Source organism: Esox lucius, chromosome 17, assembly GCF_011004845.1.
Source record: "Esox lucius isolate fEsoLuc1 chromosome 17, fEsoLuc1.pri, whole genome shotgun sequence".
Taxonomy (NCBI): domain Eukaryota; kingdom Metazoa; phylum Chordata; class Actinopteri; order Esociformes; family Esocidae; genus Esox; species Esox lucius.
In genome coordinates this window covers 5,823,220-5,836,775 of record NC_047585.1, presented here as the reverse complement: position 1 = coordinate 5,836,775, position 13,556 = coordinate 5,823,220, and the positions used below count along the sequence as shown (strand labels likewise).

General features: G+C 38.8%; 1 protein-coding gene across 1 annotated transcript in view; it reads left to right on the top strand.

Moving 5' to 3' along the window:
• The window catches only part of soat2 (sterol O-acyltransferase 2), a 39,191-nt gene extending 26,211 nt beyond the window's left edge, over positions 1-12,980 (top strand). The window contains 3 exon segments of the mRNA XM_010866268.3: positions 1,674-1,809; positions 2,542-2,687; positions 11,360-12,980. Coding sequence (XP_010864570.2) covers positions 1,674-1,809; positions 2,542-2,687; positions 11,360-11,416 — 339 coding nt within the window. The 3' untranslated portion in view covers positions 11,417-12,980.
• Positions 12,981-13,556: the final 576 nt, after the last annotated feature.

Sequence of the window (13,556 nt, the reverse complement as noted above, 5' to 3'; positions counted from 1 at the left end):
TAGAAATAAGAATTCATGCTTACCCAACATTCTAAAAAATCTGGTTGTTCTATGAAGGACTTCACCATTTTGTTGCCAGAAGAATGTAATTCTAAAATGGATTACATTGATATTAATCTATTTTGTCTAGTTGTGTGCACAAGCAATATACTGCAGTGGTCCTACTCATGTTCAAAACTCCTTTTGAAGAAAAATGCATATTGTTAGAAAGCTGCTGTATGAGCCTTCATGGAATTTGAGGTGTACATGGCTACACAAGACTAGCAATGCGCATATTTAGAAATGAGTTCAAAGATAATGGCTCAGCAGGAAGTAAACACATTGAGTGATACACATATATGGTCATTATCATGGAAATACTAGTGTTTCTGCATTGACATGCCTTTATAAACCTCATATACATGAGATGGTTGTGTCGTTTATTGTGGCAATGTTTTGAGGCATTTATTTTGCTCTGTCTGGCAGTTGCATTATTATATTGTACATATCTACAATGTGAAAAAATGTATTATCTCTTTTAACAATGCACATCATGTGCCCACACTCAGTTCTATGTTCTTTTTGAATGAAAAGTGGGGAAAGATTGAGGAGATTGTGTTTGCTGAAAAAGCAATGGGCCGGATTCTACTATGCCATAGCAGTATATTTAGCTCTATGCTGAGGGAACTGGTTAGACTGCTGGACAATCGTAGGCAATGTCCAAACACTTTTAATTCTGAAAAGTGAATGCAAACCTATGAGGAGGATTGCTCAGATGGCAAAAATATAGTTTTATACAGATCCCAAAACGAGTCTGGTAGTATTTTTTGTGTCATTTATATTTATATCACTCCTATAGCAGCTGTTGGAATTGAGAAACATAGCAAGAGTTCAATATACACAACTCAATGCGTTGTGAATAAGAACAGCTCTTAGCCAAGGTATACTGGGTGTGTTCCACATTTACTTATGCGTTAAAATACATATAAGGATTGTGTATGTGTGTGTGTACGTATGTAAACTGTTAGTTAGCTGTATTTGTGAGTGTAAACTAATTTAGCAGGTCAGAGAGAGCACCCAAAAGTTGTGCCCCATGATAGCAATCTGCGTAGTGGGCAACTGCCAACAACACACAGAGATATACACTGAGCTAACAAACTTGATGCTGAGCCAACAATGCTGTCTGTGTCTGAGAGTGACAGATCAATTTAGAAATGAATCAACAAATCTCATTCACTCTCCAGGTCCTGCCTCAAATACTGAATCCCTTAAAAGCAAATACTTCATTCAAATCAGTTTAGAAATTAATCAGAACCTGAAAAAGGTCCTTAGTGACTGAGCTGAAACAGAATGGTCCAAACCGGTTTGTGGGTTTCTCTGTGGACCAGGTCGGGGGGGGGGGGTTTATACATGTAAGAGGTCATTACTGTTCTGGATTGTCTGCTAAAGGAATACAGTTTCATAGAGTGCTGTTGTCTCAAGAAAATGTCTGCATCACCAATTAATGCTATTCTGTATTTAGAGCACTGTTCGAAAGTAGTCCACTATATCATGTATAAGGTGTTGGGATGTAGACCAGAAAATGCAACCCTGGAGAAATAACAGTGTGATGAGAGCGTTTGATGTTTAGATCAGTTGATATGTTTATTTATTCCTGTGACCTGGCCTAAATGTTAACCCCTGACCCCATGTAGCTGTCCAGGAAGAAGTTCCGTACGGCGGCCATGTTGTCAGTGTTTGCTGTGTCGGCATTGGTCCATGAATATGTTTTCACATTGGGCTTCGGATTTTTCTACCCCGTCATGTTCTGCCTATTTGCTTTTTTCGGAGGTAACACACAAACACACACACCCTCTCTCTATTGTATCGTAATTTCTGAGCCAGAGTCATGAATAAATTATAGTATATTTGCCAGTTTCCTCAATACCTGTTAAGTCTACTTCTGAATTAAAAAGCAGGCTCAACGGAGAACTGCTAATAGTAAAGAACGAGGCTAATTAGTCTGTCTGGTAGAAAGCCTATATGGTGTTATAAGACATTACATAATGGCATGTATGTATAGTCTATAATATAGAATAAGCCTTTAATATTATCTACTTTGTGTAGACATTACTATGGCAGACTCTTGCTTCAGCAGGCTTTTAAATATAACTCTCTCAAGACAGACTGTCACTTCACATTTCTTATTCTGACAACAGAACGTAGTTGATGGTGACCACTACAGTGACACTATGGCAACCACAATTCATATCTTTGTCTGACTCCTTGCTTTAAAAATCTGTAGGTATAAAACTAACAAAAGATATTCTGACGGAATGACTTTGATTGTATTAATGGTAATAGAACTATAGTCTGAAGTGTAACTTTCTTTTTGGTCCTGTTCTCCTGCTCTAGTTGGTTTTATAAAACATTAAGAAAATGTCTCTGGTTTGATCTTTAAGTAATTTGTGAACATTGTTCCATTCCTGTTTCAGAACTTCATCTTGTTTCATTGACTGAGTTTTACACCTAACTGAGTTTTTATTCCTGACTCTGAGTGTATCTGTTTGTTATCTCTATCAGTTGCATTTAATTTCACCCTGAATGACAAGAGGAAGAGTCCTGTATGGAACATCATGATGTGGACCTGTCTGTTCATTGGTCAAGGTGTTATGGTATGCCTGTACTGCCAGGAGTGGTACGCCCAGATTCACTGTCCTCGTACTGGGGTATGTATAACCCAAACACAGCATATATATGTTGAAACCGTTTACGCAAATTAAATAAATAGAAATTACTAACTGCTTCCTTATGCGGAAACAGTACACCCCTAATTTTACCATCACATATTTTGGTTAAAGTTAGAATCAGCTGAAACAAAACAGGTGACTTGAATGTGTCCAGCCTTCCAAAAAGATTAGAAACACGTCATGCCAAGATCATCTACAATTTTAGAAATTGCAGAATGGAACAAACTTGTATCTTGGACAATGATCAGGACAATGACAGTGATCCAAAACACATAAGCACACAACAGAATGTCTCAAAAAGAAATGGAAGCAGACCGTGTATGCAAGAAAAACCTTCAAACATGACACAGTTGAAGCAGTACTGTAAATAGTGGATCGAAGATCCTTCCAGTTAATGTAAAAGACTAATAGACATTACAAGAAACTAATTTAGGGTAGTAAATATTTTTTCACAACAATGAAATTACATTTTGTTGATTTTTGTGGAATACATTACTGTAGAAGATCCCAGCAAAATATTTGTTGAATGGTGGAGAAAGCACTGAGAAAGAACTGCCACAAATATTCAAGCTGACCTTCAGACGTAATGTACTACAGTTTCAGCTTGCAGCATCCTTGGTCAAATAAATGAAAGGGTTGCATATATGTTGGACCCAGGTGGACCTCACTTCTGAGAGAGACAAGAATACAGTTTGCAAACACACCTGAACATCTCCTGTGGACAGATGAGACCAAATTTGAAGTATTTGGTAAAGCACACCACCTATGTTTACAGAAATGTAAATAATTCCTTCCTCATAGTCAAATAAAGAGGGTTAGCACTGGGGATTTTTTTAACATGTACACTCCTTAGTTAAAAATCAACGTTATGTATAGTGGTGAAATAATGATTGCGTACCCAGTCGTCAAAGGAGAGAGTCGTTCAGTTATTCATTACAGCATTTGATAGTCTATTGTTCATGAGGTTACAGACCCGATCTTACTCGGTCTTACAAACAAACTCATCTCAAAGAATCTTCTAGTCGTCCTCTATAGACATTGCAAGATCGAATACACAAAACAGTACTGTAAGCCCATTGGCTAATTACTGTTAGGCTTTGACTGAACTTGACTTCCAGTGTGCGGATCTAAACATAACAAGCATACGTTCATACACTTCTACAACATCATGAAGACAGGGGAATACCAAGGCTGTTTGGAGCACATTGTTGAACACTTAATTAGAAAGCGAAGTGTCCAGAGAAGATTCCAGCAAGTCAATGACCCCAAACACCTTTCAAAAAGCACCCAGGAATGGATCAAGACTAAACATCTGACTATTTTAAAGTGGTCCACATCTAAATCTTATTGAAAACCTGTGGAGAGATCTTGAAACAGTGGGAACAGTTTGCACAAGAGGGAAAACTGCCAGTACATAAGTGAAGGAAGCTCATCCATGGTTATAGGATGTGCTTGAATGCAGTTATTTTCAGTAGAGGCTATGCTGATTGAAACGTTTTACGTTCTGAATCACCAACAATGGTTTTGTCATATTTACAGTAAGATATTTATTTAATTGTGGAGTCCAAATACTTCAGTTGTAACTAGATATATGTAACTACAGTATTATATAAAGTGCAAGGGTGACAATACATTTGGCCATGACTGTAAGACCTCTTCACTTTCTCCACATTTTGTTGTGTTACTACCTTAACTTATAACTGATTACATTTTCCTTCATCAATCTACACACTACACCCCATAATGACAAACCTAAAATGTAACTATTCATTTCCTTTATTTAGTACTTTGTAGAAACACATTTGCTAGCGATCACAGCTTCAAATAATTTTGGATATACCTCTACTGGCTTTGCACACCTGTGTATCTTGTCAAATTCTGTCAGACTGGATGGGGAACATTTGTGACCTGCAATCCTCAGTGGGGTTTAATTCCAGGCATTGGCTGGGCCACTCAAGGCTGGGCCACATATACAGTTGTGCTCAAAAGTTTGCATACCCTTGGAATATTGGTAATATACACTGCGTGCACAATTATTAGGCAAATCTTATTCCTCAAGATTTATTTTATTGTAGAACTAACCTAATGCTCTCAATCAATATTATTGAACCTCAAAACTGAATGTGAGTTTTGATCTTTCTTAGGAGATACATAAGAGTGCAGAATTATTAGGGCAACAATTGGTGTGCAGAATTATTAGGCAACTAATTAAAACAATTATTTCTCCCAACTCATTTATTTATTCTACATTTTTAAAAGAAGTGTAACAAATAAATAAGACAAAATGACAATTAATTAAAATGTTTGTCCTTTCAAAAATCAATATAACCATAACTGCCATGAGCCTTCCATCCATGCAGTCTGTCAGTTTCTTGATCTGTGCCTGATCAACTTTCGCTGAAGCAGCAACCACAGCCTACTAAATGCTGTTCAAAGAGTTGTATTGTATTGACTGTAAATCTCACGTTTGAGAAGGGCCCAATAGAATTTAAGTCAGGAGAGGAAGAGGGCCAGGTCATTATTTGGGCATCTTTGTGGCCCTTGCTGGCTACCATAGAGTACATGGATGCATGTGATGGAGCATTGTCCTGTATGAAGATCATGGCCTTCTTGAATGCTGAGGACTTCTTCTTGTACCACTGTTTGAAGAAAGTATCTTCCAGTAACTGGCAGTAGGTTTGGGAGTTGAGTTTCAGTCCATCTTCACCCCGAAAAGGTCTAACTACCTCATTCTTACTGATAGCAGCCCATACCAGTACCCCTCCTCCACCTGGCTGGAGCCTGACTGAAGTGGTGCCGTGTCCATTAGTGATCCAGCCACAGGCCCATTCATCTGGTCCATCAAGAGGCACCCTCATTTCATCTGTCCATACAACCTTTGAAAAATCTGTGTTCAGGTATTTCTTTGCCCAATCTATATGCTTAAACATGTGACTCTTATTTAGTGGTGGTCTTCTTTCCATCTTCTTGACCATGGCCATGTCTCTGAGCACTTGACACCTTGTACTTCTGGACACTCCAGGTGGGTTGCAGTTCTGGAATGTGCTGGCACTGGAGGATAATGGGTTCCTGGTAGCTTCACGTTTAATTCTTCTCAAGTCTTTTGCAGGTAATTTGCGTCTTTTCCTCACCATGCGTTTTTTGCAACAAAATCATAAAACAAAACATGACAACAAAGAAAAAAATGAACTGACCCCTGTTCAAAAGTCTGCATACCCTTAGTTCTTAATACTGTGTATTGCCCACTTTAGCATCAATGACAACGTGTAGTCTTTTGTAATAGTAAAATGCCTCCAGGTCATGCGAAGTCTTTGGTCGTCTTGCATGAACCGCTTGTTTGAGATCTCCCCTGAGTGGCTCAATGATATTAAGGTCAAGAGACTGTGATGGCCACTCCAGAACCTTCATCATTTCTGCCCTAACCACTGGAGGGTCAACTTGGCCTTGTGCTTAGAGTCATTGTCGTGCTGGAAAGTCCAAGAGCGTCCAATGCGCAGCTTTCGTGCAGAAGAATGCAAATTGTCTGCCAGTAATTTCTGATAGCATGCTGCATTCATCTTACTATCAATTTTCACAAGATTCCCATGCCTTTACAGCTCACACACCCCCAAAATATCAGTGAGCCACCACAATGCTTCACAGTGGGGATGGTATTTTGTTCACTCTGGGCCTTGTTGAACCCTCTTGAACAGAGCGCTTATGGTTGTGACCATAAAGCTCTATTTTGGTCTCATCAATCAAAAAAGGCGTGTCAGGTGTTGTCGGGCATATTGTAACCATGCTTTTTTGTGGCATTGGCGCAGTAAAGGCTTCTTTCTGGCAACTCGACCATGCAGCTAATTTTTGTTCAAGTATCATTGTATTGTGCTCCTTGAAACAACCACACCGTCTTTTCCCAGAGCAGCCTGTATTTCTCCTGAGGTTACCTGTGGGTTTTTCTTTGTTTCCTGAACAATTCTTCTGGCAGTTTTGCCTGAAATCTTTCTTGGTCTACCAGAAGAAGATCTGAAGAATTTGGAGGCCAAGTCAACACCTTGAACTCATTGTTGTGTTCCTTAAACCATTCCTGAAACAGTTCCATCAGGGTATACCGTTATCATGAAAGGGTGCACATGGTCTGCAACAATGCTCAGGTACAGTGGATATAAAAAGTCTACACACCCCAGTTAAAATGCCAGTTTTTTTTGTGGTGTAAAAGAATGGGACAAAGATGAATCATGTCAGAATTTCTTCCACTTCTAATGTGACCTATAATGTGAACAATTCCATTGAAAAACAACCTGAAATCTTCGAGGGGAAAATTACAAATAAAATCTTACAATAAACTGGTTGCATAAGTGTGCACACCCTCTTATAACTGGGAATGTGGCTGTGTTCAGAATTAACCAATCACATTCAAACTCGTGTTAAACAGAAGTCATTACACACCTGCCATCATTTAAAGTGACTCTGATTAATCACAAATAAAGTTCAGCTGTTCTAGCTGATAAAGTTCAGCTGATTTTCCTGACGTTTTCAGAGCAAAAGCCATGGTCCGCAGAGAGCTTCCAAAGCATCAGAGGGATCTCATTTTTGAAAGATATCAGTCAGGAGAAGGGTACAAAAGAATTTCCAAAGCATTAGATATACCATGGAACACAGTGAAGACAAACATCATCAAGTGGAGAAAATATGGCACAACAGAGATATTACCAAGAACTGGACATCCCTCCAAAATTGATGAAAAGACGAGAAGAAAACTGGTCAGGGAGGCTTCCAAGAGGCCTAAATCAACATTAAAGGAACTGCACGAATTTCTGGCAAGTACTGGCTGTGTGCCACATGTGACAACAATTTCCCATATTCTTCATATGAATGGGGTAGGGTGGCAAGATGGAAGCCTTTTCTTACAAAGAAAATTTCCAAGCCCGGCTGAAGTTTGCAAAAACAAACATCAAGTTCCCCAAAAGCATGTGGAAAAATTTGTTAAGGTCTGATGAAACCATGGTTGTTCTTTTTGGCCATAATTCCAAAAGGTATTTTTGGCGCAAAAACAACACAGCACATCACCCAAAGAACACCATACCCAAAGTGAAGCATGGTGGTGGCAGCATCATGTTTGGGACCTTAGCCAGGGTTGAGGGAATTATTAAAAGTCCAAAATACCAGGCAAATTTGGCACAAAACCTTCAGGCGTTCGTTAGAAAGCTGAAGATGAAGTTTGCATTTCAGCACGACAACAAACCAAAGCACACATCCAAATCCTCAAAAGCATGGCTTCACCAGAAGAAGATTAAGGTTTTGGAATGGCCAAGCCAGAGCCCAAACCTGAATCCAATTGAACATCTGTGGGGGGATCTGAAGAGGGCTGTGCACAGGAGATCTCCTCGCAGATTTGGAGTGCTTTTGCAAAGAAGAGTGGGCAAATATTGCCACGTCAAGATGTGCCATGCTAATAAACTCCTACCCAAAAAGACTGAGTATTGTAATAAAATCAAAAGGTAAAGTACAAAGTATTAGTTGAAGGGTGTGCACACTTATGCAACCAGGTTATTGTGAACATTTTTATTTTCCCCCCTCAAATATTTCAGTTTGCTTTTCAATTGAATTGTTCACATTATAGGTCACATAAAATGTGGAAAAAGTTGTGACATGATTTATTTTTGTACTTTTACATCACAAGAACCTGGCATTTTAACAGGGGTGTGTAGACCTTTTATATCCACTGTAGGTGGTACATGAATGGCAGGACCCAAGGTTTCTCAGGAGAACATTGCCCAAAGCGTAACAATGCCGCCATCGGCTTGCCTTCTTCCCATAGTGCATCCTGGTGCCATCTGTTCTCCAGGTAAGCAACACACACGCACCTGGCCATCCACGTGATGTGAAGAAAACATGATTCATCAGACCAAGCCACATTCTTCCATTGCTCTGTGGTCCAGTTCTGATGCTCATGTGTCAATTGTAGGTGCCTTTGGCATGGGTACCCTGACTGTTCTGAGGCTACGCAGCCCCATACGCAACAAACTGCGATGCACTGTGTGTTCTGACACCATTCTATCAGTTCCAGCAATAACTTTTTAAGCAATTTGAGCTACAGTAGCTCATCTGTTGGATCAGACCACACAGGCCAGCCTTCACTCCCCATGTGTATCGATGAGCCTTGGCCACCCGCCCATGACCCTGTCGCCGGTTCACCACTTTTCCTTCCTTGGACAACTTTTGATAGGTACTGACCACTGCAGACCAGAAACACCCCACGAGGGCTGCAGTTTTGGAGATGCTCTGACCCAGTTGTCTAGCCATCACAGTTTGGCCTTTGGCCTTTGTCATTTTTCAGAATGTTCACTTGCTGGCTAATATTTCCCACCCACTGACAGGTGCCATGATAATGAGATTATCACTGTTACTCATTTCACCTGTCAGTGGTCATAATGTTACGGCTGATCGGTGTACCGTAATACAAACATATGATGTACATACCAGTGTTTCCTACAGGATTCTGTATTAGCAGTAGGAACATTGATTGTCCTGGGGGGTGAGTTTATGTCTCCAACCGCGTCATAGCTCGATAAGTCTATTTTTTTCACCTCTGTACACACAACTCTTGTAAATGAGCTGACATATTGTTAGGAATAGCTGGTTTGTTCAATGCCTCCAACTCAAATACTATGTAAAAATTATAATTAGTGTAGATAGTTCAACGTGCATAGTGCATAGTGCACAGGTCATCAGATATGGTCAAGAGATTTTAGTGGGCCTTTGTAGAAGAATAATTAGCGGGGTTCTCCATGCTGCATGATCTTCTCTAAATTGCTCCCTTACCTGTTTTGATATTGACTATGTAGGCTGGAAAACTTTACAAAATCTATGGAAGCCGTTTTACATTCATTTCCTGGAATTTAGTAGTCATTATTCCAAAAGTTTTAGTGTCTAATGTTGTCCAGTTTTACTACAATTTACTTGCAAAACTATTTATTTTCTTCATTTTTAATTCAATGGGGCACACTGCAGAGAAGACAATAGGTGCCTGGAAATTTACCAGTGATTGACTGTTGTCTTACAAGCCAATGTTTAAGCAAATCTGTCAAAGTTAAAGCAACTTCTCCCATTCTTCTGAATCTGCCAATCAAGTTCAAATATCAAATATTAAACTTTTGCTGCAAATTCAAATATCAAATATTAAAATGTTGCTGCTTTGTTGTCAGGAGAAAACAGTCAGCCGTCAGCCTACCAGTTATAGCGTATAACTTGAAACTAAACGTTGTTAGATCAAATCCCAAACTGGCAAAGGGAAACCTTAAAACATAGCAGTTACCTAAATATGTTAGTCACGTTAGATGAGTCTACTAAATGTCTTAAATGTATGTAGAATTTGATATTTTCAGCAAATTAGCCAACTTTGCAAAGCTAGCTGAATATTAAGTACCTGTTTTACAGTAGGGTTTAGGTTAGGTTTTGGTTAAATCTTGCATACACATTTGATATTTCACTTAATATTGCAGGAGAATTTCTTAACACTAGAACTAGGCTAAATAATCATTAACAAAACGAAATTCCAACAATATATTTTTCTAATAACTCCTCCCGGTTTTTCAATAACTTATTCATGTCACCTACAGAAAGATCTTACATGTCAGTAATCTACAGTACCTAGGAGACTAGAGCTATGCATTGGCGTTGAAATCAACTCGATAGCCACACTCCAGCCTGCGGAAGAGACCTGCAAAGATGCGCCGGTGTTCACAGCCTATTCATTTCGGACCTTGTCATTTTCTATGTATTCTTTTTTTAGTCGTTTTTTTCATATGATGACACCTTCAAAACAAACACATTCTTGTATTTATAGCTTTTTGTGTGTTTTTATATGAAAGTATTAGTTAGCAAATGTATATCAGTCAAGCAGACTTGCTAAAATTATCATAACATAAACAGCTAGTTGGTTAACAAATATATTCCATGTTTTAAAGATAATTAGGCAAGCTGGTTATTGGTAGATAAACAATGACAGAAAAATATACAGCTATATTTTCATTCCATATTTCTCTCTATCCACTGCTAGTAACCCAGAAACATCACAAATGAAGACACACACACACACACCACACACACAATAACATAGACACACCCACCATACACATAAACACACAGACATGCACAAGCAACTTAAGACACACACTCACACAGACACCAATAAACACACTCATACAGTACTAACAGGACCCACGTGGTTGCGTGCGGAAATAGTCTTTAGAAAGTGTGTGAAGATGGGGTTTTGAGAGGGATTACCAGTGGTAATGAGACAGCAGCAGATATGGGGTCCTTGGATTGGTTTTGACAGATGGCCCAAGACGTACATACTTACGGCAGCACAGTGCTTCACTCAGTTAAGGCTCAAAGCAATTCTCAACTAAGTCATCATTGGACAAAACCACTAGCTCTTCAGTCACAGTGTAATAATCATTTACATACAAATATATGAATAAAAAATAGAAACAAAGCCACAGGAACATTAAAATCTGACTTACATATACCTGCAGGGGTATCAAGTCAATTGGATTACCACAGCTGAACTGGGCGTAAGGGATTACAGCTGCCCAAAACAGTGACAACGCTTTTCTAAACAATGTGGGTATCTCTGTATGTGTGTGTGTGTAATCTCTCCCAAACAGAATACCTTCTGGGAGTTGGTCACACCCCGATCTTGGTACTGCCGTTCCCAGGGATGAAACCACCACATACAGCTGCTACCATCCATAGGTGAAAACCCCCCAAAAAATGTACAAATCCCATTTTTTCCGGTCTTCAAACTTTTTCTTCTACCCTTATCTACAACTCATGCCTGATGAGCATTTTAAAATATCCTAGAATGATGCACCTATTATTTTTATCTATAGAAAACATATGTATTGTACATGAAGCCTGTTTGTACTGAATGTAATTGACATAATTAAGGATATTTATAAAATGTTCAAATGTTTTATTGGTTCAATTTATGAGATTTGAGTTTGTAAATTGTAAAAATACAGTGGCTCTGAAAAGTTTTCACACAAATAATACTTTTTACTTTGTAAAAAAATGAAATAAAATAACATATAATATGCAGTTTTACCACAGATCAGCACAAAAAGTCAATGACATTAAAGTGGAAGATAAAATATACTCATTATTCTAAATTAATTAGAAATACAAGATAAAAATTAACTGTTGCATAAGTATTTGCACCCTTTAATATTTTGTAGAGGCTGCAGTCATGGCATGAGTCTATTTGGATAAGTCTCTACCAGTTAGCACATCCGGACAAAACAATTTTGCATAATTTCTCAAACCCATCAAGCAGGATGTGGACCTTTGGTGAACAGCAAATTTCAACTCTTTCCACATAATCTCAGTTGGATTTACAGCTTGATTTGACTGAGCCACTCCAGGACATTGACCTTTTTTTTAAGCCACTACAGCAGCTTTGGCGGTATGTTTGTGGTCTATATCAAGCTGAGTCGTCTCCCATGTCCCAGGTCTCTTGCAGATTTCAGCAGGTTTTCTTACAGGATTTCTCTGTACTTTGCTGCATCCATTTTGCCCTCTATCTTCACAAGCTTTCCAGGCTCTGATGCTGAGAAGCATCTTCATACCGTGATACTGCCCTCAACATATTTCCTGGTAGTATAGTGGTGGCAGCTTGCCCGAAACATAGTGCTTATTTTTCACTTTGATCAGTGGCATACTTAAATTTCATGTTGTAACACAATACCATGTGGAAAAGTCCAAGGGGGTGAACACTTTCAAGAGCCACTGTATTTGTTGAGTAAGGCATTAAAATAGACTTTGAGCAAACATGCAGAAATGACAGCTATAAACTGTGTAATTTATCAATACACCATCATAACTCATCATTTAAACCTTAAAAACGAATTGATGAATACAATATCCGGCTGTGGAAGCTCAATTTCTTGTCAATCTCTACAGTTCCCATCTCAAAACAAACACTGTGAAAATGATTTCAGCAAATTCTTGCAGATGGAGTCAACAACAGACCCAGCTGACTTCTAAGTTTCCCTCTCTGCCCAGAAACTATAGCAGTACATGGCAAATGGGAGTTATTTATCAGCCAGCCTTGAACAACCAAAGACATACTGTCCTTCCCCCATTTCCGTTTTAACATTGATAAAAGGCGGAGTTTATCATTTTCTGTGTCAAAAAAAAATCATATTAGATTTGTTAATATATGCTATTGTCTGTTCAAGTGTAATTATTTATGAAAATACAGTATTAAATATGTTTCTTAACATTGCACTTTATAAAGATGTCTCAATTTATAAAATGTGCTCAGATATGTAATTATATCATCTGAATTCCATCACTCAATCACAGAGAACCCAAACTGAACCAACAATGACATGAAAAAGTAACTGTAGCAAATAACCATATTACATTGATTCATTGACCTTATGACATGTCTTATCTAGATCACTATCTTCAACTCCTCCATCCAGGAATGTCTGATCCAACATGACAGTCATCCTAAGTTACTTAAATGTATTGTATCTCCAGGAGAAATACTATCCTAAACCCTCTAACCCTGTCCCTCTAACCCACCTACCTACCTCACTATTGTGTGTATAGTTTTCTACTCCAAGAAAACCAAAGTTAATTTAAAGAGGGCATGGCAGATTTAAAAACTGGGATTTTTAAGTTGCATCCTGCTTTGGTCACTCCTTCAGCCGATTTGGACCTGAAACGCTAACTGAGGTTGTTAGGTGAGTGAACCTGCCTTCACACTCATTGACACACATGACTTCCCAGTTGGAAGAACACTGAGAAAAATCGGAATGGCTTGGTGCATTGGAGCAATGGCTTGAAAGCTTCCTC